This window comes from Aythya fuligula, chromosome 2, assembly GCF_009819795.1.
Source record: "Aythya fuligula isolate bAytFul2 chromosome 2, bAytFul2.pri, whole genome shotgun sequence".
In the NCBI taxonomy this organism is placed as follows: domain Eukaryota; kingdom Metazoa; phylum Chordata; class Aves; order Anseriformes; family Anatidae; genus Aythya; species Aythya fuligula.
In genome coordinates, this window is record NC_045560.1 from 44,815,489 (window position 1) to 44,839,894 (window position 24,406).

At 42.4% G+C, this 24,406-nt stretch overlaps 1 protein-coding gene across 2 annotated transcripts in view; it reads left to right on the forward strand.

Moving 5' to 3' along the window:
* The window catches only part of COL6A6 (collagen type VI alpha 6 chain), a 47,957-nt gene extending 32,930 nt beyond the window's left edge, over positions 1–15,027 (forward strand). For both annotated transcript variants that reach the window (XM_032181619.1, XM_032181618.1), the window contains 17 exons: positions 138–200; positions 1,005–1,067; positions 1,954–2,016; positions 3,357–3,419; positions 3,840–3,890; positions 5,736–5,771; positions 5,885–5,947; positions 6,112–6,174; positions 6,575–6,610; positions 7,490–7,526; positions 8,066–8,077; positions 8,180–8,673; positions 10,300–10,390; positions 11,020–11,691; positions 12,306–12,399; positions 12,649–12,914; positions 14,289–15,027. In XM_032181619.1, coding sequence (XP_032037510.1) covers positions 138–200; positions 1,005–1,067; positions 1,954–2,016; positions 3,357–3,419; positions 3,840–3,890; positions 5,736–5,771; positions 5,885–5,947; positions 6,112–6,174; positions 6,575–6,610; positions 7,490–7,526; positions 8,066–8,077; positions 8,180–8,673; positions 10,300–10,390; positions 11,020–11,691; positions 12,306–12,399; positions 12,649–12,914; positions 14,289–14,461 — 2,340 coding nt within the window. In that variant the 3' untranslated portion in view covers positions 14,462–15,027. The remainder of the gene's footprint in view (positions 1–137; positions 201–1,004; positions 1,068–1,953; positions 2,017–3,356; positions 3,420–3,839; positions 3,891–5,735; positions 5,772–5,884; positions 5,948–6,111; positions 6,175–6,574; positions 6,611–7,489; positions 7,527–8,065; positions 8,078–8,179; positions 8,674–10,299; positions 10,391–11,019; positions 11,692–12,305; positions 12,400–12,648; positions 12,915–14,288) is intronic.
* The last annotated feature ends 9,379 nt before the right edge of the window (positions 15,028–24,406 follow it).

Below are 24,406 nucleotides of genomic sequence, written 5' to 3' on the forward strand. Positions count from 1 at the left end.
TCTGGAAAACATTCTGTCAGCTAATACTCTGTGCAGACATGAAATGATTACCTGTTGATATGCATATGGCAGGTGTTAATTTCTTTTCTTACCCCCTCCCCCCTTTCTGTTTTTAATGTTTGCTTTTGTTCTGGCAGGGTGGAGAAGGAGATCTGGGGGAAGCAGGTTACCCAGGAAATCCTGGTTTTAAAGGCCCACAGGTAGCTAAAAGAACTTTAGAGATGGTCTACGTGTTCGCTGTGGAGAAAATGAGTTGTCAGTCTTAATCTTTTGTTTTTCTTTTGGAACTCCTTGTTTTCTTCAACTAGTGAATATTATGAGGAAAAATCCTTGGCAGATCTCTGTGGCCCTGAGGAATTAAATGGGCCAAGTTTCTCTTTCTGTTTATGCAAATGAGTCTTCTAGTGAAATCAAGAGGAAAATGAGTAGCCAGAATAAATAATTTAGTCAAGATGTCTCCAGCTTCCAGGATAATGTCAAGCAGATCTTCAAAATGAAGATTTTCATTAGAAATTGCTAGTAATAAGTACATAATTTCATTGCATTTTTGAATGTACTCTATTTCCAAAATGTGTTGGAATTGTGAAAATGATATACTTACTGACAAAAACAATGAGAAAATCCTTCTGTTAAAAAAAAAAAAAATAGTGTTTGTGGAGTTATTTTAAAGAGAACCATAGTGGTAGAATGCTTATTGTAGATTCCAGCTTTAATATTCTCCATCCACTGATAATATCAGCATCTGGAGAAAGCAGACCTAGTAGTGTGTTGTGTAATGCATTATTGGTTTCATAGACACCATAGAGGCTCTCTGAGTATAGCCCTCAGGCAGTGACCTTCTCAGCTGCTTCACCTAATTCCTACAAACAAACAGCCAGAAGTTTCACCTGTGCATTGAGGCTTGCAAAACAGGCCCTTGAATTCTGCTCATTGCAGTGAACTAATCTTCGTTGAAAGGCTGTGAACACTGAACTGACTTTTCTTTCAATGCCTGTTTATGTCAGGGCCCAAAAGGACTACAAGGGATCAAAGGACTTCCAGGACCACAGGGCATGCCAGGCCTTCAGGTTAGCCTTAAATAAATAATATATCCTTGCTGCACACCTTAGGGCTTTTCATTTTTCAATGTTTGTGTTATTTTTCTAAAGAGTTTTTAACAAATGTAAAAGAGCAAAGAAACTGAAGATTTTTCAGTATATTTCTTGAGCAAACTGATGGTCATATGAGGCTACAAATCTCGAGAAATAAGTTTAGGTGGGTGAATAGGAAGAGAACTTCAGAGTTAGCTTTAGATTCCTTTCTCAGTTCCATAGTATCAGGAATAACACCATGGCTTGCAGCACCTACAGGTCCAGATGTACACTGGATGAGTTGAGGGCATAGTTAGATACTCAGCTTGTCAGTGGTTTCATTAAAATATGACCTGTAAGATTTAATGCTAAGGTATGATGAGGTTTTAACTATTGAGCACTGACTGCTGATCTTTCTTGCATTTGTGTGACGCTGTTGATTTTGGGGCTCTTATTCTGGAATTAAACCAGTATAACTCAGCATTAGAACATCTGACTATGTCAGTTTTGGATATCTACTTTAGTCATGTTCAAGTTTATGTACCCATTTATACGTGTGTGTGTGTGTATATATATATATATATTCATATTGCTTGTGCTTTCACTGTCATACTTGTAATAGCTATGTAGATGGAAAATATTTATATCATACTTAATAACATTTTGGAAATTTTAGAGTAGTCACACAGACACCAGGAAATAACTTGAATGATAGCTTGATCCATAACTTACTGTGGTCCTCAAAAGCTTTGGCAAAGTCTGTTTATGTTCTAGTGTGTATATTGATTCTACAATAATTTAAAGTGGCAGTGAATGAACCTTGAGTGTAATGAAGCCTTGAATTCTTCATCGTATACCATTTTACTGATATTTCTGATTACAGGGTAGTCCAGGTCCCGCAGGTCTGCCTGGCTCTGCTGGAAAGCTAGGTGCAAAAGGAGCAAAGGTAAACATTTTTAAAGCATGTGATCGCAGCAATATGAGTGCGTCATTTAAGAATCTGACTGAAAAAGCATTAACTAACACTTGTGTTGTTGATGTGGAATATGTAAAAATTGTTAAGTTTTGTAAGAATTTTTAGATTGCATGGGAAGGCAAGCAATATGTTCAAGGTCACTTACCAGTGTCAGAGCTACACTACGAAGCTATTAGTCAGCATAACAGCTGTTCTAATTGCTGTTGTGATCATGGTTCTTGATGGGACCTGGCTTCTCACAAGCTGTAGTAGGGGTATGGCAGTGGCGACCCTTGAGCTTGTTTTAAGATTCTTAAACTCCTTCCAACCTATTGAAAATAAGTACCAGTTAATGAAGCATAGCTGTTCATTTTAACCTTTTTGTTCCGAAGATTCCTAGCCAGTTCAAAGACCCCTGACTGTTAGGATGGCTATTATAAAGGAATTAATTAATTTAGTTCTTCTCAACATAAAGGCTTATCCTGAATGCATGGTCCACATATATTATGGCTCAATTACTTGTAATAAATGTTATCCCTTGCTTTCCTGTAATTAATGTGCATTGATACAGGAGACTATTAAATAAAAATACGTGATGTTAGGTGTTGTTGTATTTCTGCATCTAGAAGGCATAACGAATACCAGTTAACAAAGCCTTTTTAGTCTTTTTGAAGAATTATTACGTTCAGTACAGAGAGGTGTCAGAATGTCAGAGTGCTGCTGTGAAAAGAGTTGCTGTGTGAAAAGACGCAGTGACAAAGTTAGGAAGAAACACTGAAACACTGGATGTAATCACCCTGTCTTTTGCTGTAGCTACCATATTAACTGTTTTTTACTGGAATCACTCAGAGTCAGAGTCTGGTTCTGTGCTCTTTACATCTGGGGTTCTTGTTCAATAAGAAAGTGAAAACCAAAAAAAAAAAAAAAAAAAAAAAAGGAATGAAAGAAAAGAAAATAGCCTTCCTGAGAAATATCCTCTGCTACCATCAGATGCTTTCATGCTGGTAAAATTCCAAGATATGTCCCGCCTACGTTAATATAAATTTTCCTAGAAAACACTCTTGCCAATAGGAAGTTCTGTGTAACAATGGGAGGTTTTTTGAGGAAAGCCCATGAGGTTTTCTCATTGTCTTCTGATTTGCCCAGTACTTTCCAGTTACATACCCAAGAAACCTTCTCTCAAATATCATCTGTAACACAGTGTTTTAATCTGCATCACGTAGCCTGTAAAAAGTATAAGCACATTTCAATCTAGCAGACATGTTTACATTTCAGAAACAAGTTCTCCTGAATGAGCCAAAATAATGTTTGTTACATTTCAATTATGACAGGGTGAACCTGGTGATCCTGGAAAGAAAGGTCCTCTGGGACCAACTGGACAGAGAGGTGTACGAGTGAGTATTTCTGCCCTAGTTCTGGACCCCTGTAATTTAATATTCATTCAGCTGGATCAGTTCAGTTTATTCTATTTTCACTGTTTGACACAGTTAAAATAATTTCACATTTGGTTCTCAGTTTCCTTATGGAAACCAGATTCCTTGTTGTCTAGAGATAATATCTTTTCACTCAAGTCCTCTATATGCACTAAAGAGAATATGCTAGAGGTATGTCACACAGGGGAGAATGGCCTTAATCCCTTTTTTCTCTGTATGGATTTTGCCATCATTTAGAAGGTGTCATGATAGCTTGTCCTACTTTGTCAGTATCAGCAACCTGGACACAGCACTGTAATGGGAGGTCTCTTTTCCAAAATGGGCATGGATATAAATCCAATCCTTTATTAAAAGCTTACTGATTATATTCAACCTTTGCAGGGCATGGATGGCAGACACGTGGATGGTCCTGTAGGGAGCAAAGGAGCAAAGGTAAGTGTTGGGAGTCAGAATGTCTCTCAGTCTCCATTGCACAAGGTCACTTTTAATGGGACCATCAAAGTTGATTCAAGGGGGATGTAAGATGTGGCCACAATGTGCTCCTGAGGTTCAGGAAAAGGTTTAGCTTTCCCATATCCATCCTTGTGAGAAATTCTGAAAAGGGTTATCTGAAACTGAAACAAATGTGGCTGTGACCTCCAACTCTGTTTCATGGGAGTTTAGGAATGTGGTTTGATACAAACACAGGTTGACTCTGGTGATCACTGAAGACTGGAGAGAGAATTATGCTCCCATTCTGAACAAGTGGTGACTTATGATGGTAACACATGAAAAAGAATGGGAAGGAGCTGCTCTTTTGAGATCCACTCACCCTTTCCTTGGTGTGTATGAATATGGGGGTGTAAGTTGAACTTTTTTGGAGTACCCAGTGCTTTCTCCCTGCTCCAGTCTGCTTGACTAGCCACTCTTGTTTTCAACTGAGTTGTTTCCTCTTGTTTGGGAAACAGAAGCAAACCAGTGGATTCACTGGAGGTCCATCTGTTTCACTCTCTGATCTTTTTGTGGGAGAAAAATAATGCTGCAGAAGCTGCAGAAAAGGTATGAAAGGCTTTCCAGGAGGCTCTCCAACTGATGATCTCTTGTTTTTCTCAAATGGCTTATTATAAAAACAACTCTCGATACTTCTTGCTATGCAAAAAATAAATAAATAAATAAATAAAATAAATCTGTTTTCTTGCCTTCTTAGGCCCAACAATTTCCTTTAATGGGAGATTCTCACAGGTTACACATATGTTATATAAAAGACTGGTTCTTTTAATCTCTTCAAATAAAATAAGGAGGAGTACTTGTTTATTTCAGGGAAGATCCTCCCTGTTACAAGCAAGGAGAAAAGGTTTCTGCTAAATCTCCTTGTTGTTATTCATTGTTTTTAAGGATTGACTTAAAGCCCTTCTTAAACACTGATATTTTTGCCCAAGGTTTGGCAGGGCTTAGATTAAAAAACTAAAAATAAAATAAAAATAATTCAGCCCAGTATGATGATCCAGAAAGAATGGGTTTTCCCCTAATAGCTAAGTGCATAGGCTTAATGTTGCTATAAATCACAGAGGTACACAAGTTAAATTACACTCTTATTTATAATGGGGGATCTATGTGCATGTAACTTTCCAGAAATAATAAGATAAAGTCATGTGATAAAAATCTGCTGGGCAAACCTTGATTGCTTTGTGATGTTTGGCAACCAAGTCTAGTTTCATAGGAAAGAACTCTTAAAACAAGGACATACATAAGTAGTGTGAATTCTGCTAGTTACTCTAATGTCAAGGAAAGATATGCTTCCCTTCTGATCAGTCTTCCTGACAGTTCTCATTTTTGATGCACAGTTAAAGAGTATGCCAAGAACTGAAGTAACCCAAAACAATTAATGAAGTGGCTTCTAATATGCCAATAATATGTTATCACTGCTCAGTATGGAATGTACAACATTCCGAAACTGCTTTTAAACACTGCTTTGAATATTTTGTTTTAGTGATGATCACTGAATAAGATTTCTGCTGTATTTTACTAGGAGTCATAAATAATTTTTGTTAAAACACTTTTTTTGAGAAATGGGATTGTTGAAAATTCGGAAACTGTTGGAATGATTTACAATGCTCTTGCTTCATGTGAAAAAGTTGTTAATCTAAAAAGAAGTCATCTGAGAGTCGCCGCTGCTACTTGAATGGGCTGGAACACCAAGAATAATTTTGAAATTCTTTTTGGTTTAAAGAAATCAAATGCTAAGCAGATCACAAAGTTCTAGATTCTTATGAAGTCTTATTTTCTTTCTTCTGGCAGGGAGAACCTGGATTCATAGGGTATCCTGGTCCAGAGGTATGATTAAATGGACATGCTTGCTCTCATTATTTCTTGTTTTACTCTGTTCTCATTTGAAATCTGTCTGTTTTCTCCCTTCATATAAAGTTCTAGATTTCATTAATTTTTAGGGAGAAGATGGAAACCCGGGTATTCCAGGAGCTAAAGGACCCAAAGGAGTTAGGGGTAGAAGGGTAAGAATGATAAATCTGTTAAATTTTATGAAGAGTTCTGTAAGTAAAGCCCATATGTCCTGAGTGTTTCCAGCTCACAGTGCAGTTTTAGAGGTTTTTCTGTGCTGAAATTCTACACTTGAATGTGGGATTATAAAGAATAAAACTTTTGTTTCTATTTACAGGGTAATGCTGGAAGACCAGGTTCCGTGGGAGATCCAGGGGACAGAGGGCCACCAGGACCTATGGTAATGTACTTTTATTAAAAAATAATAGTAATAAATTGCTCTTAGATTGATCTTAAATTTGTGATTAGATTAATGGAATATTTGATAGTGTTTCATATGATAAACAATACTTAATTAACCTGGGGGCACAAGAACGGAGATCCTCAAGAGCAACAGGTAGTGAATATTTAAAAGAACTGGAAGGAAAATGTGCTGAGAAAAGTCAGACTAGTGGTCTGCAACTCTTTCAGAAACAGGTCAGAGAAATCCATGCTGTGCAATTTTGTCTCCTCATATTTCAAATCAGCAAATGATTATTGGGGAAACACTGTATGCCTGCATTTTCTTTGGCCTACAGAGTCACAGATGGAAATATGTTATCAGAGTCTGATTTTCTGGATCTGTATTTAATTTATTTCAGGGTGCGAAGGGACCAAGAGGCTCCATTTTTATGGAAGTAAGTAATTACCTCACAGATAACTGCATTGTACATGGAACTAAGTTTTAGTCATCATCTATTTGTATGCACTGAATGCAATGAGCACATTTAATTGTTAGAAAACAGTATCCTTCTCAAATACTGGTCAGAGTACAGTGAGTATGGCCAGTCCTTCTGTTTGGCAAATAAAGAAAAAAATACGCAGATGGATTTACACTATTTACAAACTTTTGGGCCATTAATACTCCTTTATTTGTTACCCTATTCACATCAGTTTAAACACCAGCTCAGGTTTAGGGTTATTTCTCACCCTGTTGTAAAGAAAGACATTTCCTCAGCAATAGCTATTTTAACTGGGAATAGCAGGGCAGGATTTCTTCAGAATCCTAACCCATATAGGATGAACATTCCTAAGCAAAGGCTTCATCTAACCCTTGCATGGACAACTAGGTGCAGGCAATACTACTGCAGGTATATTCTGCCTTCCAAGGAGGGGAGGACAAGTCCACTCCTTCTTCACAGACCTCCCTCTTCCTCTGCAAGTTGCTGCTCATTTTCCTTTGGAAGTGTCATTGCTCAGTGACCTCCTAGGTATGATTATTACACAAAATAAAGAATGGCTAAATAGTTGTTTCATACTCCAAATTGTGGCTAAATGCCAACAGAGCATGTCTGGAAAAAAAAAAAAAAAAAAAAAAAAATTAATTTCTGCATCAGGCACCAGGGACAAAGTCCCTGTACAATTTGAAATAGAGAGGAACTGGAATGTATGAATCTGGACTCCAAGTCCAAGTTCAGCAGCTTAGATCTGACCTTCAACTCAAACTAGAAGTAAGATTCCCGGTCTGGGATGGTCTAGGATTTGCTGTTAATTGCTTTTTCTTTTTGCTCCTGCAGCCTTGTGATCTTGTGAATTTTTCACGAAAAAACTGCCGTAAGTAGGGAGCATATTCTTTTACTCTGACTCCACCTAGTCACCCTTAAAAGAAAAAGCCTCCACTGGAAGCCCTGTAAACTGTTTGTATCAGGGCTTGGGTTAATGTTGACTAGTAGCTTTTAATTGTCAGAATTTTTCAGCAGGTATGTAAAGCAGATTTATACTTTCTGCTTGTTTTTCCTACCTTGTAATTACAAAAATCGTAACAAATTTCTCTTCTCTTCATTTACAATTAAATTATTTGGCATTGTGCCAATCCCCCTTTGGTGACTTCTCAGAGAAGAGAATATTTTTATATCATCTGTCCTCCTGTTTGGAAGTATTCATTCTCTCTCAACCTAGAACAACCTCTTTAAATCTAACCCAGTCAAATTGCACTGTTTTGAGTATTTGTTGAAGAGAAGTGTTGTCCCTTGTGATGGTTTCTGATACTTGTCTGAGTTTTAGATCAGGCTCCTTAAAGTGAGTGAATATGTCTCTATTTTCATGAATGTGATTCCAAAATAATTGATCTCCTCTCCATCTCTTCATTCCAGCTTGCTCATCAGGTAAGCCCATCAGGCATCTGCATGCCCATTCTTCATAGACTTGAAAAATACTAACAAAATTTGAGTTGTGGAAATACTTTGACACAAATGTTTTGTTTCAAGATACAGGCACATGTCCAGCTTATCCAACTGAAGTGGTGTTTGCCTTTGATATGTCTGAAGATGTTACTCCAGCTGCATTTGAAAGAATGAGAAACATTGCTATGTCATTGCTGAAGAGCATTAAGATCAGTGAAAGCAATTGCCCAACAGGCGCTCGTGTCTCCATTGTTTCTTACAATACCAACACGCGTTATCTCATCCGTTTCTCAGAATTCAAAAGAAACGACTTGCTGGTCCAAGCAGTCCAGAAAATACCACTGGAGAGATCCACTGGCAAACGTAATATTGGGGCAGCCATGAGATTTGTTGCAAGAAATGTCTTCAAACGGGTTCGTCAGGGTATCCTCACAAGAAAAATTGCTATATTTTTTGCCAATGGTCCATCTCAGAATGATATGGTTATCAACACAGCTGTACTGGAGTTGAGTGCCTTGGATATCACTCCAGTGGTTATTGCCTTCAGTGAAGTGCCAAATGTGAAACGTGCCTTTTCAGTAAGTAGATTGACTATAAAAAATTGGATCATCCTTATAGAAGGAAATTGTGTTACATGTAATGAAAAATGTAAGAGTTGGAGGCTAAATTGTGATTTAGTAGCATCTAAGTCAGTCCTTTAATATTTTGTATTGCAATTTTTCTCATGTAGCCTTTTATCTATTAGACAATTCACATATTTGTTTGACTGTTAATTAATCTGAATGAAAGAATTCAGTTGGCATATGAGAAGGAAAATTATTCCCTGGGCTGCTTCACTGGTTAAATAAGAGCAAACATCATTATTTTGTTTTATTAGTACAAGCAGATTATGAATCTGAATGCATATAACGTGTTACTTACAAAGGTGCCAATTTTCTGTAAGTCAGTTTTAAGAGTAGAAAAGATTAGAAAAAGAACACCCACGTTTTCCAGTTAATCCATATTTCCCATTGGCTGGAAGAACAGTTAGACTCAGCATTTTAAACTTCCCCCAGAAATAAATAGAAGGTTATACTTCCTGCAATGAGATGCTATCATACAGCCATTTTTATTTAGCTTAATCGACAAGGAAGTATATTTTCTCTTGAATCATATCTAGATGGGGTTGGATGGTCAGTGAAATGGTAAGATGCTGGTGAAGCATCTTCAGGATTCCTCAAGCCTTTGTGTGATGAACTTTTTTTCTGCTGGAGAATATATATTTCTTCAGTTGGTCACAGGCAAAACATTTGTTGTTCTAATGCTAGAAGTTTATCTCCCAAGAAAGCATTTTCACTAAGGAGGATTTTTCTTTCTCAAAAAGAGCTGAGACAGAAAATCATGTCTTTTTTCTCTGTAGCAACCTACTAAGAAAAGAACAAAGGTTATGGGCTTTCACTGGCAAAAAGTGATAGTATGTTTTGCCTGTGCTGAGATTTCCACTGACATCTATAAAGATGCCTCCTCCCACATTATTTTTTGAAAGACTGTGTTACTCAGGCCAGAATATACGCTCTTCATTGTCAAGGGGAGGCTATGGTGACCTGCACAGAAAAGATTTTATGACAGGAATTGAAATTTTTCTTTCATTCATTTTCTTCCATTAACTTGCAATCACATGATGTCTCATTTTTCCCCTCATTTGTAGTATAGTAGCACACAGCCACCCTAATCAAGATATGGGTCACCTTATGCGTACAGAGAATAAAAGTTGAATCCCTACCTAATCTAGATTCTATGAAGAGTAGAAAGGCAAAGTATAAAATTAATGTGTACATAGGAGTTAAGTTCAACACCATTCAGAAATATTTGAGCTAGCTTTGAATGATCTATTATGACTGTCTTAAACTGGCTAATAAAAGCATTGATACCAGTTGATTGTCCTTAGGAGTTGCAAAGGTTTAGCAATCTATGTACTGCATGGTACTAAATCTTTAGGAGCATGGAGATCTTCTTGTAATGCTCCAGGGCAGATAGTAATGCTCCAGGTGGCAACTGAAGCCTTCTGTGTACCTGTTCAGTATTACAATAGCAGTGAAACCACCCAGTTAGGGACAAAATCTATTGTAGTAATGATACTAAGAATTAAGAACAAAGAGAAAACGTGATCTGTGTTTGCTGTATATACATTTTAACATTACTTTTATGTCTGCTTTAAAACCTAGACTGATAATACTGGAAGATTTCAATTATTTGTTTGGGAAAGACAACAGAATGAGAATTTGGACAGCATCATATATTGTGTACTTTGCTTTGGTAAGACGTTTTACATATTCCAGCTGTTGTATTGGTCTTTTTACACTTTCAATGACATATCCTATGTTTTTGAATAAAATAATTCTTCTGGGCAATATGAATAGTAAGAATTAGAGTCTCAATACCACAAAAGCTATTTAATTGCTATCCAATTGCTATTTAATTATAACAGAAATGCGCTTGAAATAATGTCATAGTTCTAGGAAAACATGTTCGTATACTATAAATTCTGTATTTTGAGGTGGAGAGAGATTGCGAAATGATGATAACATTTCGGAATGTTGAACAGTGGTCTGATGTAAAACATAGAATTTTGCTCCAGTGTCCTTTGCCATGTTTAGTTTTTGATAGAAAAATTCTCAGGGGAACTCTGACCTGTTTTTACCTCATGAACACTTTTTGATGTCATACTTGAGTAATTTCCCGTAGTATCTCAAAACCTTATTTAACAAAATTCATCCGTTTTTATTAATAAGAACAACAAGATTTCTGATTGCTAAACTGATTTTTTTTAATTAAAAAAAAAATAAGAAAAAGTAGATAAATAGGATTCAAAAATGTCTTTTTCTAAACTATTGTTTTTGCTATGTTGCCAAATAGTTTGCTGGATATTGGCTCTTCTTCTCTAGATAAATGCAAGCCCAGTACGCCATGTGAAGCGCCCGTTTCTCTACCTCTTCAGATGGATATGGATATTGCTTACGTTGTGGACAGCTCTCACAGCATCACCAGTGAAGACTTTCAGAGAGCCAAAGACTTTGTGAGCGACATGCTAGATCAGTTTGATATTGCCTCACAGCCAAGTGAATCACGTGGAGGCATCAGAGTGGCATTGGTACAACAGGCTCCCAGGGGCTTCCTGCCTAACAGAAGAAAAACCCCTGTGGCCTTGGAGTTCAATCTAGGAACATACAGTAATAAAAATTTGATGAAGAACCATATCCAGGAGTCTGTTCGCCAACTGGAAGGGCCATCAGCCATTGCCTCTGCCCTACAGTGGACAGTTGAAAATGTATTTTTTAAAAATCCCAGACAAAGAAGACACAGAGTTATATTTGTAATAATTGGAAGCAAAACAAGCACATGGGACAGAGAGAAGCTGAAAGATATTTCACTCGGAGTCAAGTGCAAAGGATTTACAGTGTTCACTCTTGCACTTGGCAGTAATGTAAATGACAATGAGCTGATAGAACTGTCAAGCTTCCCCACAGATCAGCACTTACTGACATTGGGCAGGGTTTCTACATCTGAGATGGCATATGCGCAGAGGTTTAGCCGGGCATTTCTAAACCTGCTACAACGTAAGTAGTATGCAATGGTGTTTGCATAAGTTACAGAAAGAATGCGGAAATGCTGTGTAGAAAAAAGTAGTCAGTGTATGCACTATCATTCTTTCTAGTCATAACCTAGCTAGTCTGTCTTTCATCTATAGTTTGCAGCAGATGCTGGACACTAGAATCACAAAATTATTAAGGCTGGAAAAGACCTCCAAGATCACCTGGTCCAACCATCCCCCTAGCACCAATGTCACCACTAAACCATGTCCCTAAGCACCACGTCCAACCTTTCCTTGAACACCCCCAGGGACAGTGACACCACCACCCCCCCGGGCAACCCATCCCAATGCCTGACTGCTCTTTCTGAGAAGAAATGTCTCCTCATTTCCAACCTGAACCTCCCCTGGCACAACTTGAGGCCATTCTCTCTAGTCCTGTCACTGGTTATCTGTGAGAAGAGGCCGCCACTCAGCTCCCCACACCTTCCTTTCAGGCAGTTGCAGAGATCAATAAGGTCTCCCCTGAGCCTCCTCTTCTTCAGACTAAACATTTCCTTTCCTTTCCATTCCATTCCATTAAACCTACTAGGGTTTAGAGGAATTTAAAATTTACCTGTGGCACATATTCTTTCCCCACAGAACAAATTAACGCTTATCCTCCTCCTGAACTTCAAGAAGAGTGTGAAAGATTAGATCGAGGTGATGCTGGAGAGCGAGTGCCTGTCATTGAAAGGTTTGGAACTGCCTATTAAACCTGTTGTATGGGTATGGGATTAAATGATATATTTACAATTATCTCCAAACATAAAATCTCCCTTTGGATTACTAGATATAGTCAAATCATCTTTGACAGAAAAAAAAAAATCTTGCAATATTCAGAAGGAATGAGCCATGTGTAGTTTTAATAGCTGTACTGGTGCTTAAACATTTTTTTAATTTTTGTTTTCTTTGTTGTTTTTTTTCCCCCCTCCCTCCTTCACAGGATGCCTTTTCCCAAAACTGATGAAACTGATTACAGTGGCTATTTAAAAGACGTTGAAACAACGGAAAGTAGAGTCCTGGAAACAGTTAGAGAGATTAGCACAGAACCTGTATACATGGTTCCAGAAACGGAATATCATTCTGAGATGGAGTATTTCACAGAGGAAGATGCTAAAGGAGAAAAACCACAAGAGTATAGAGGAGCTCAGGAGAAAAAGGAAAACCTAGAGGCAACACTGGAAACTGGAGCTGACTATAGTGTTTATGGTATGATTTTAGAGTACAAAACTCTCTTTGAATTCTGTAGAAAGACCCTAAATTGTGAAGGACTTGGTTGAATATTTACTCAGTATGAAGCATTTCCATTAATTACATTTTCCAAACTTTTTTGTTGCCATGTCTGTATTTGGTCCAGATCTGTACAGTAAGAGATTGTAATTAAAGGCTGAAAGGTGAATCTGATTGTGAGATCAGTTTTCTTACCAACATCCTTTTAACAACATCCAACAACATCCTTTAAGTGTTTCTATTGTGTAGACTGTACTTGGAAATAATTACTGTGGAAAAATCCAATGGTGTCTGCATAACTTTGGGAGTTGTTGCTCATTAATACAGCTCCCATCCCTCTGTTTTACATCTTTCTGGTCAAAAAGGATTCTGCAGAACGTCTGGTAGCCCCATCCCGAATGAGATGGCTAGTGCTTTTGCAAAACTTTTTAAACAATGGATCTTTTAATGAAGAGCTAACATACCTCTGAAATCCCAGACATCCACAGTGCATGACTGGCTTGCTCTGCACAGACAGAATTGGTCCCATGGCCTAACTACCTGTCTACATTATTGGATCACTGCTCTCCATTAATAATGAAGATACATTACTGTTTTCACTTTGCAAATGAAGTGTTTCCTGTGACGAAGCAGTCAGGCTCATTGCACTCATGGGAGCAGTGACATAAGGCACTTACAGGAGAGGTGTGAACTGCAGTTCTCAATCCTGATTTGTAATTAGTGACCCAACAATTTACTTCTAAAAATATGTAGCACAGTGTGAGAATTTGCTTTTCGAGAAATGTGCTTTGTAGTGATCTGTACTCACCTAATACCAGATTGCTACAAAGTGTGCAACTTTCACCTACTTTTTGGCTCATTTATACAGTTCAACTCTGTATTGCTCTGTGATTTGGCTAAGGGACTCTTATGGATAATTTAACCATCTGCGTATGTTCAACTGTGAAATTTTACTGAAGGCTACTGGTGTAAAGCAGAGGGACATTCAGAAAAGTTTCAAGAGTGGTTTGTGCTAACTTTGTTTGCCCGTGCTTTATAGAATGGGTATAATTATTTTACAACAATGTTGGTAATTGTCCATGTGAGAAGACTAAACACCTTCTAGCAGTTCTTCTGTTTTTGCCTCTGAAAATCTAGTTTCAGACATTCCTTCTTATCAAATTGATCATAAGTGGCACCTCTGGCCACACTGACACTGTAGGTTTGTGTGTGGATACTTAGCGACTCCTTTTAAGACTTTGAACACTGACTACCTCTCTCAACTGCTAATTTGTGCTGAACATTATTTTCCCTGAAATTGCAATGACAGTGTGGAACCTTTCATTAAAACTCTCTCTTATTTGCCTTTTCCAGATGCATGTGACCTGCCTCAAGATAGCGGAGAATGTCAGAATTATGATCTGAAGTGGTACTACAACAAAGAGCAGAAAACGTGTACTTGGTTCTGGTATGGGGGCTGTGGAGGCAACAGAAACAGATTTGAAACTCAAAAGGAATGTGAATTATTGTGTATAAAGTCTTTTTAGTGCAGAGAAACTTAAATTCCTTTGTATCTTTGGTTACACTATCAAGATGATGAGCAAAAGACATTGAAGGGAAAGGTTTACACAGCATTTCAGCCCCCAGATTTCAGCTGAAATACTTGTTAGAGAAGTTCTTATCTAGTAATTTAATAGTGAAAAGAAAATTAAAATTATTGCTCTGTTTATCTGAGATGTTGAGAACTGAGAAACTTCTGTTAGCAAACACCCTACTGTTTAAAATATTGTAAATGTTCTTCTAAAACACAAAAATGTGCACTTTTAAAATGGAATGAATAAAATGAAATAACTCTTCAGATATTTTGATGAAATTATGTTAGATGCGAGACACTAAAGTCAAAATGTTTTAGTTAATTTGTTTGTATTTGCCTTATATACAGAATAATACTGAAAAGCAAGGGTCTGCTGGGTCTGGTTGGGATGGAGTTAATTTTCTCTGCAGTCACTGAATTACCAGAATGTACTTCACTTTGGTGTGGAGGATTTTCTACCATAGAATCGTTTTCAGCTTTTTCTTTTTCTTTTTTTTTCCTGAATAATACAATATATAAATAAAGTCATTCTTTCTCAAATATTTCACTTCTGCCATTGGTTCTTTGAAAAGTTTGGAAAAGAACTCTAAGATCATCAAGTCCAACCATTAATCTAGCAGTGACAAGTCTACTACAAAACCACGTCCCTATACAACACATCTTTTGAATACCTCCAGGGATGAAGACTCAGTTACTTCCCTGGGCAGCCTACTCCAATGCCTCACAATCCCTTCAGTGAAGAATTTTTACTAATATACAACCCAAACCTCCCCTGCACAACTTTGAGGCTATTTCCTCTTGTTCTCTCGCTGTTGCTTGGGAGAAGAGACCAATCCCCATTCTCCTATAACCTCCTTAGAGATAGTTGTAGTGCATGCTAAGGTCTCCCCTAAGCCTCCTCTTCTCCAGAGTAAACAACCCCAGTTCCCTCAGCTGCTCCTCACAGGACTTGTGCTCCAGACCCTTCACCAGCTTTGTAGCCCGACTCTGAACATGCTCCAGGGCCTTGATGTCCTTGTAGTGAGGGGCCTAAAACTGAACACAGTTCTCGAGGTGCAGCCTAATCACAGCAGAGTACAGGAGCACGATCATCTCCCTGGTCCTGCTAGCAACACTACTCCTGATACAAGCCAGGATGCCATTGCCCTTCTGCGCAAACTGCTGGGTCATGTTCAAGTGATCATCAACCAGCACCCACAGATCTTTTCCTCTGCACAGCTTTCCAGCCACCCTGCCCCAAGCCTGTAGCACTGCATGGCGTTGTTGTGGCCAAAGTGCAGGACCCAGCCCTTAGCCATGTTGAATCTCATCCCATTGGCCTCTGCCCATTGACCCAACCTGTCCAGGTCCCTCTGCAGGGCCTTCCTACCCTCCAGCAGATCAACACTTCTCCCCAGCTTGGTGTCATCTGCAGACCTACTGAGTTCCCTCACCCAAATCATCAATAAAGATATTAAAGAGGATGGGCCCCAACGCTGACCTGGTCTAGCAATTTTGGAGTAATAGATCAAACCGGGGTTTGTTTTTTGCCACAATATGAACAGTGTTATAATTTTGAAGTGATTAGTAATTGACATCCAAATTGCCTCTCTCTGTGTAATGGGTATTTCTTTACATATGCTGCCAGCTGGCGATGGTTTCGTTCCTCTTCCAAAATGAATGGTTTCCTCTCCTTAAGTCAGGTGTACGTGGGGAAGGTAATTCGCCTTGTTTGGAAAGCTGGTTCAGTTTTTTTATGAGAGACTGACAGAAATTCTGCCTCTAATACAGGGCAGTTTGGCAATCTGAACTCCTAATATATTTAGAAGTAATGTTTTTGTTCAGGCAAGTAAATAATTACTTTTCTTGGAAGACACAAGTCGAAAGTCAAACATCTACTCTTTGTAGCAGAGGCTGTTTCTGTTACCTCATGTTCTCTTTGGCCCAGGAGATGTGGAGTCCCCTGGGGGATCTCAGCTGCTTGCAATCCATCTCTTCCTTTCAGCTGGCTCTTGCTTGCTGTCTGGGGCTAGTTAGTCTCGATGCTGGCTCAAACTTCTTGTTTTTTTTTCAGCAATGGGAGAGTCTTAGTGTGTAGGATCCTTGCTCCTTGATAAGGAAATGTGTATGCCTGTGTGGACTGAACTGTTCATTCTTCACACAGAAGCACAAGCTGTCTTCCATCAGACAGGCTGGTTGATGAACCTCCTTCCAGAGCAATGCAGGATAAGACCAACTAGCTGGCCCTCCTCAAAGAATGATTCTCAAAGCCTCCTATTTTTTTTTTTTCTTTCATCCCTAGCATAAATCCCTTGACTTTTCCCTGAAAGGAGGAATATTCTAGCTACCACAGGATGTTTAGATGTCTAACAGCTGTCTCATCCTTCTGGTTGTGTCAGATGATCAGCAAGTAGCATTTGCTGACTATTTTTTTCCCCTTTTCAAGCACATGGAATACTCTAGAAATTTGAAGCAGTTACACAAAGTAAACCATAAAAAGGATTATTCTGTAGGCAACCGACCATAATTCTCGGGCTGCTGCATTTCACTGAGGAATGAGTTTCAGTGTTCAGCAGATGGTGAAATGTTTCGGTAAAGCACTGAGTTCTAGTTCTAGTTCTGTTGCTATTTCTAGGCACTTAACAAGCTTTTGTGAGCAATCTAGATTCTGAATGTCACACATTGTCTGAATTTATACTTTTTTTTTTTTTTTCGGTGTTCTTGGTGCTTAAACTTCAAAACATTGTTCTAGGTAATGGAGCACCTACATTTTTAAACCCTTGGCATTTTTTTGAATGGCCATGGTGTAAGCAAATGGTGGATCTGTACAAGGATCTCTGGTGGTCTGTGTTGCTTGTGGTGATCTTGGGTCAGGGATCAGCCTTCCTGCCACTCCCTTTCCCCAGCTGCCTTTCTGCAGCTATGCTTGCATATGTAAGCCATATGTTTGCACCTACAGCTGGCTTCAATCTGAAAGCAGTTTAGACACTGCAGATTAAAGCCTTTCTGTGCATGCTAATAAGCTCAGCATTTTAAAGAAGAATAACTGATATAGGAATAGCTGCCCATTAACAGAATAAAAACTGAGGTGTGACTGTTTGTACTGGGATATGGCTGTTCGTCCTGAGATAACATCCTGTCCTCTAAGGATTAAAGTCTTCTGAAGATGTACCTACTGCTCAATTGTGTGAATATAATACAACCTCTACCTGCTCAATCCCACTTTCCTCCCAAAGTATAAAAGAAAACACACGAATCTCTCAGAAGTAACAAAGAAGTGGCTTCTTTATGGATGATGCCAGAGGTCATGGTTAGAGAGTCAAGCCACACACTTACAAATCTACATAGGGAGCAATTTAGTTTTGCTACAGTAAACCTTTGTGTGTGACTGCTGCCTGCAGTCAGATTGCATGAGTGAATCCAGCTGGAAAACAAGCTTCCAGCAGCAACTCTATGTGGACAACTCTAAGCGGGCACTCACCCGCTGCCATAAAAGAAATGTATAAATTTCTTGTTAAATAAGAAGTTTTAATGATAGCCAGCAAAGAATTCAAATTACTTGGTTCCTCTTCACTCAAGAAATGTTCTGCACACATTGCCAAATCAATTGGTTGTAGCAGGACTTTCTGTAACTGAACAGGCAGAAGCTGGACACATCACAAAATCCACGAGGCTGCAAGATTTCAGTGCAGTGTGACAGTCCAAACTCAGAGATGACAGTGGAGGGACGTGACTGACCCCATGCACAGAACTCCTGGGTGAAGGCAGCTTAGCTGCAGATGGAAGCTTAGCTGGCAGATGCGTGGAGCTACACCCTTCCCTGAATCTCTTCCCCTGGATCTCTTATACTTTGTTGGCAGACAAAACAAAGTCTTCAACTGTGACTTTAGCAGTGTGGCCCTCTCAGTGTGTGCTTGTTGAGGGAATGCCACTAGCACCGTGACAAACCTTAGCTTTCCCTTAAGTCAGCAGGAATCTGCAGGGGGTATGCTGTGTTATTGGCTGCATGGAGTCAGTGGCAGAAGTGAAGGGTTGTCAGCCTCCTCTGAGATTGGATCCATTGACATAACAATGTGTTGTTAAGCCTGGTAAACCTGCACAGCAGAGTAGTGCCACACCCAGTGCTATGCTACCCAGGAGAAGAGGAGAAGAAATAAGAACTAATCATGGACATCTACAAAAGGGCGTGTAAGAACACAGCTGCTTTGAGTTTGCTTCATTTTCAGGAATGAGAGCACTGATTCTCTTTGGGAAAACTCACTTTCAAAGAGTAATGCTGAAAAGATTAATAGAAGGCTTGACCTCATTTAACTAGAAATGACAGGAATACTTCTAGCAGCAGCTTTTTTGTGCTTCTTTGGGAAAAAAAAAAAAAAAAAAAAAAAAAAAAAAGAATAATACTAAAAAAAAAAAACACCCTGCAACAATACACTGGAAAAAAACAGCAGTAAAAATCGTGTACAAAATGTGTCCTACTGAAGAAATAAAATGAAATAATAACATATACTCTATATACAAAAATGACCAACACGGAATACAGAAAAATGTTAGCTTCTCCTAAAATTTTAGATTACCACTTAAAATTGTACGTTTTGCTTTGATTCAAAGGAATCATTTGCACAATAACAAGGACTTTCTAGCAAGTTCTAATTCAAATATTTTGCAACCAAATAATTTTTAATTTTAATTTTTATTTTTCATCATTTCTTGACCAAAGATCATCTCTGCCCTTTCTCATTTCTGGAGAGGAATTATATTATGCCGGTCAACAGCCATTTTTTTTCCTGTTTTTCCCATTCCCCTCACTCTACTCCCTGAACAAGAGTCCCTCCCCAGCTTTCCTGTAGCCCCTTTAGCTACTGGAAGACCATTATAAGATCTCCCTTGAGCCTTCTCATCTCCAGGCTCAATAACCCCAACTCCCCCAGCTGCTCCTCACAGGAGAGGAGCTCCAGCCCTCTGATCATCCTTGTGGCCTCCTCTGGACTCTCTCCAGTACATCTGTGTCCTTCATGTGCTGGGGCCCCCAGAGCTGAATACAGAGCTCCAGGTGGGGTCTCATGGGAGCAGAACAGAGAGAAATAATCCCGTCCCTCGCCCTGCTGGCTACACTGCTAGTGATGCAGCCCAGGACACAGCTGGTTTTCTATAGGCTGCAAGAGCACATTGCTGGCTCATGTTGAGCTTCTTGTCAACCATCATCCCTAGGTCCTTCCCCTCAGGGCTGCTCTCAATCCATTCTTTGCCCAGCCTGTATCTTGAGATGCTTGGGATTGCTTCGACCCAGATGCAGGACCTCGCACTTGGCCTTGTTGAACCAAATGAGGTTTGCACGGGGCCACCTCTCAGCCCTGCCCAGGTCCCTCTGGATGGCAGCCCTTCCCTCTTGTGTGTCGACCGCACCACACAGCTTGGTGCTATCAGCAGACTTGCGAGGGTGCACTCAATCCCACTGTCCACGTCACCAACAAAGACGTTAAACAGCACTGGACTCAGTAATGACCCCTGAGGAATATCGTTCATTGCTGATCTCTACCTGGGCATTGAACTGTTGACTGCAACTCTTTGAGTGTGACCATCCAGCCAATTCCTTAGCCATTAAGTGGTCCGTACATCAAATTCAAGCCTTCCAAATTTAGAGACAAGTATGTCATGTGGGACAATATAGAAATCCTTGCACATGTTCAGGCAGATGATGACAGCACTGACAGAGGTCACCTGAACGTTGTGAGACTTGAGATGGCTGCACCACGCTGACAGGAGCCAAGCGGAGAGTGGTATCAGGCTAAATAAGAAAAGCCATCTCGGAAGAGACCGAATCCAGGACTGGCCAAGGAGTGGGTCCTGAGGTATCAAGAATAAAGTGTCACTTGAAATACCTGAGACTCCCATCAAGTAAATGCTGCCATCAGGGGCACCCCAGACCCTGCTGATGTCACCTCTGGCCTCACAGAAGGGGGCTGCCTATAAAAGCCCTGCGCAGGGCGCCTGCAGCCAGTCCGGCTGGTGGTAGGCGAGTGCTCGAGTCTTCACGGCTGGAAGGAGATAGAGAGGCGGAGCTAGTGCTATAGGCATACGCGAAGCCATTGTTGTTGCGCGCAAGCCATCAAGGGCCTTCGGTAATGCTCTCACACCTATAGACATCTGTGTACCTCATCTGTCCTAAGCGTAGTCTGTGTTTGCAATCCATACACACACTGCTGACAGCTACGGTACTCTAGACAACTTGGTAGAACCTAGAAAGCAAATGTCTGCTTGCTGATACAACATTTTCTTCCTGCTTCTCTCTGCAGTAGTCCTCCTGGTGGCACGTGAATCGTTGAGGTCCTGCCTGCAACCCGCGAGGCGATCGAGGTGCTGAAGACCCCGGGCTGCTGCTGAGCGCCCAGCACCAGGGCAGCCTCCCCCACAGGACGACCATCTGCACGTCGCGGAAGCTGCAGGAACCATGAGCCGGCGGCAGGAGCAGCCTGAGGAGGCCGCCGGGGACGAGATGTGCCCCATCTGCCTGGGCCCACTGTCCAGCGCAGCTCGTGTGGACCCCTGCAGGCACTCCTTTTGCCTGGAGTGCATCCACGTCTGGGCGGAGGCAAGAAACACCTGCCCGATGTGCCGCGGGCCCATCGTTGCAGTGGTGCGCGTGGCCCGAAGACCCCGCGGAAGATTCCAGCGGAACGCGCGGCTGGGGCGGCGGCAGCAGCAGCGGGGGCAGGGGCAGAGGAGCCCCTCCATCTACCGCTCCCGCAGCGTCTCGCCCCGGCGCAGGGCGCGCAGCCCCTCCACGGAGCGCAGACTTGAGAGAAGCTTCTCGTGGCACGCGGGGCAGGTCGGGCGCAGACTGCCACGCTCCCCGCAGGACGCCGACGTCGGGGACACATCCTGGCTGCACAGGGTGCGGCAGGAGGAGCCGGGACACGGGGACCACGCGGGCCGGCAGGCCGGGCCCCCCGCCTGAGCAGGCGGCCGGGCCTCACCTGGGGACGGGCTGGGGGTGGCAGCCACGATTCCTCCAGGAAGAATAAATTACCACTCTTCCACCCTGCAAAGCCTCTGCCTACACTTCTTCCTGCATCGGTTTTACTGAGGGGGTTAGGGGGGGGCTGAACACAGTTCTCTCCTGCTGCCCCCGCCATGAATTGGTTTGGGGATGTCTGCTCCTGATGGGGAATGGCTGCGGGTGGTGAGTCCGCAAGTGAGACTTGGGGGTGAGAAGTCAACACGGGAGTGGGAAGGTGTTGGGAACAGGAGCAGCCCCAAAGGTGACCTGGCCCGACTGGAAAAAAGGCTGATAGCAAAAGTCTCCGAAAAGCCTGGCAGCAGAGAATGCCTGCCAGCTGCGGAACTGGGCCTGGCAACCTGCAGTATCCCTGGAAGGCGCTGCTGGCCTCCTGCAAGTGCAGCCTAAGGGTACCTAGGAACCAGAGGCTGTCTCCAGGTGCAACCACCAAGGGCAAAAGCAGGGAACTACAAGAGCAATGGGATGTCTGGGAAGGAGGAACAGCTCTGGGAAGGGTGCCATTCTCAGAGTCTAGGAAGCATTGGTGTATATCGACTGTCTCAGGTGAAACACAGAAGTTAGCAGCGGCATTTGGCTGCTCTAAGGAAGTGTCCTGTATCCTCTTCTGTCTCTTTCCACAGAAATAGGACTCCTTTTCAACCCAAAATGGAACGCCTCTCTCCCTCAGAGCTTCCCGTGCTGCACAAATTGTTCTTGCCTACATGACATCTGAAACCCATTGAACCTTTGCTGGGGGTGCGCGGCTGACTTGAATCTCTATGATGGGAGCCTCACATCTTTGCAGTGACACTTTGTTCTTGATTTCTTGGGGCCCACTCCTGGGTTCGGTCTCTTCCGAGATGGCTTTTCTTAATTAGCCCGACACCTCTCTCCACACTTGCCTTGAATCACAGAATATTGCCTAGTGGGGGGTTGTGGCCATGTGTAATAACGAGAACTTTTCAGCAAAGAAAGCCTCCGTGTATTGCAGCACCCTACCAACTCCCACTTGCCATCGCTCCACACCCGCAGGCAGGGGGACATCCCTGCAGGGCTCAGCCCTTCAGAAGGTCACGGCATGAACTTCACTGTTGTCAGAAGTGACATTCCATAAAACGTGCACTCCAGGATGCTTTTGAGGAGATGGTAGAAGAACACTGGGAGGTGCACGAGGCTGTCCTGGTTTCAGCTGGGATAGAGTTCATTGCCTTCCCAGTAGCTGCTACGGAGCTGGCTTCTTGATTTCGGAAGAGAGTGATGCTGATAACACACCGCTCTTTTAGTTGTCTCAGAGCACTGCTTACACAGAGCCAAGGCCATTCCAGCTGCCCACACCGCCCTGCCAGCCAGGAGGTTGCAGGTGCACCAGGAGCTGTGCACCCAGGACAGCTGGCCCAAACTGGCCAGAGCCATGTCCCATACCCTATGGGGTCGTGCTGAAGACTGGGACTGAGCAGGTTGGCCGGAGTGTAGCTGCCACCGCGCGGGGTCTGTTTGGGCATCATCACTCAGTGGGTAGCGAGTGATTGTGCTGTGCAGCACCGTGCATTCATCCTGGAGGAGAGAAGGCTCGGCGGGATCGTAGCAGTGTCTAGACATCCCCAAAGGGAGGATGCAAAGAAAATGGAGCCAGGCTCTGGTCAGCGGTGCCCAGCGGCCGTACGGTTCTAGGTGGACCTGCCTGCGCAGGGGGTTGGAGCAGATGACCTCCAGAGGTTCCTTCCACCCCCAACCCCTCTGGGAGCTTCCTCCTGAGTTAAAAACAGGCTCTTTTTAGACCACTGACACAGAAGACGGCATAGGATGTCACCACTTCAAGTAATCAGTGAGGCGCGGCTCATTTCTATCATCCTGAGACAGCCAAGAGGTGGTGATGTTCCTGATTTTCTCTAAATGAAATCACATTTTTATGCATGTTCCCACTGTCCCTGGCCAATTTCTGCCTTCCCAAGTGACAAGTTGTTCCTCAGTTTCTTGTTGTGTCCTTGTTAACGGTGGAATGCAAAAAGCAATGTAACTTTGCCCACAGAAGGGGGCTGCCTATAAATGCCCTGCGTGGGGCGCCTGCGGCCAGTCTGGCTGGTGGTAGGTGAGAGCTCGAGTCTCCACGGCTGGAAGGAGAGAGACGGGCGGAGCTGGTGCTATAGGCATACGCGAAGCCAATCTTGTTGCACGCGAGCCATCGAGGCCCTTCGATAATGTTCACCAATCTACAGACATCCATGTACCTCATCTGTCCTCAGCGTGACCCTGCCAAGTAGAAGCTATCACAAGATTAGCCATTCTAACAGCCATGTTTTCAAACTGTACACAGAACAGTTACTGCTACAGTGCCCCCAGACAATTGGTTGAACCCAGAGAGCTAATGTCTACTTGCTGCTAGAAGATTTTCTTTCTGGTTCTTTTTGCAGTCGTCCTGCTGGTGTCTTGCGAGGCATCAAGATCCAGCCAGTGACACGTGAGGCATCGAGGTGCTGCCGGTAACCTGCGAAGCAAGGGAGGTGCTGAAGACCCCGGGCAGCTGCTGAGCGCCCAGCACCAGGGCAGCCTCCCCCACAGGACGACCATCTGCACATTGTGGCAGCCGCAGGAACCATGAGCTGGCGGCAGGAGCAGCAGGAGCAGCCCGAGGAGGCCCCCGGGGAGGAGATGTGCCCCATCTGCCTGGGCCCGCTGTCCAGCGCAGCTCGTGTGGACCCCTGCAGGCACTCCTTTTGCCTGGAGTGCATCCACGTCTGGGCGGAGGCAAGAAACACCTGCCCGATGTGCCACGGGCCCATTGTAGCAGTGGTGCGCCTGGCCCGAAGACCCCGCGGAAGGTTCCAGCGCAACGCGCGGCTGGGGCGGCGGCAGCCGGGAAACAGGGACCACACGGGCCGGCAGGCCGGGCCCCCCGCCTGAGCAGGCAGCTGGGCCTCACCT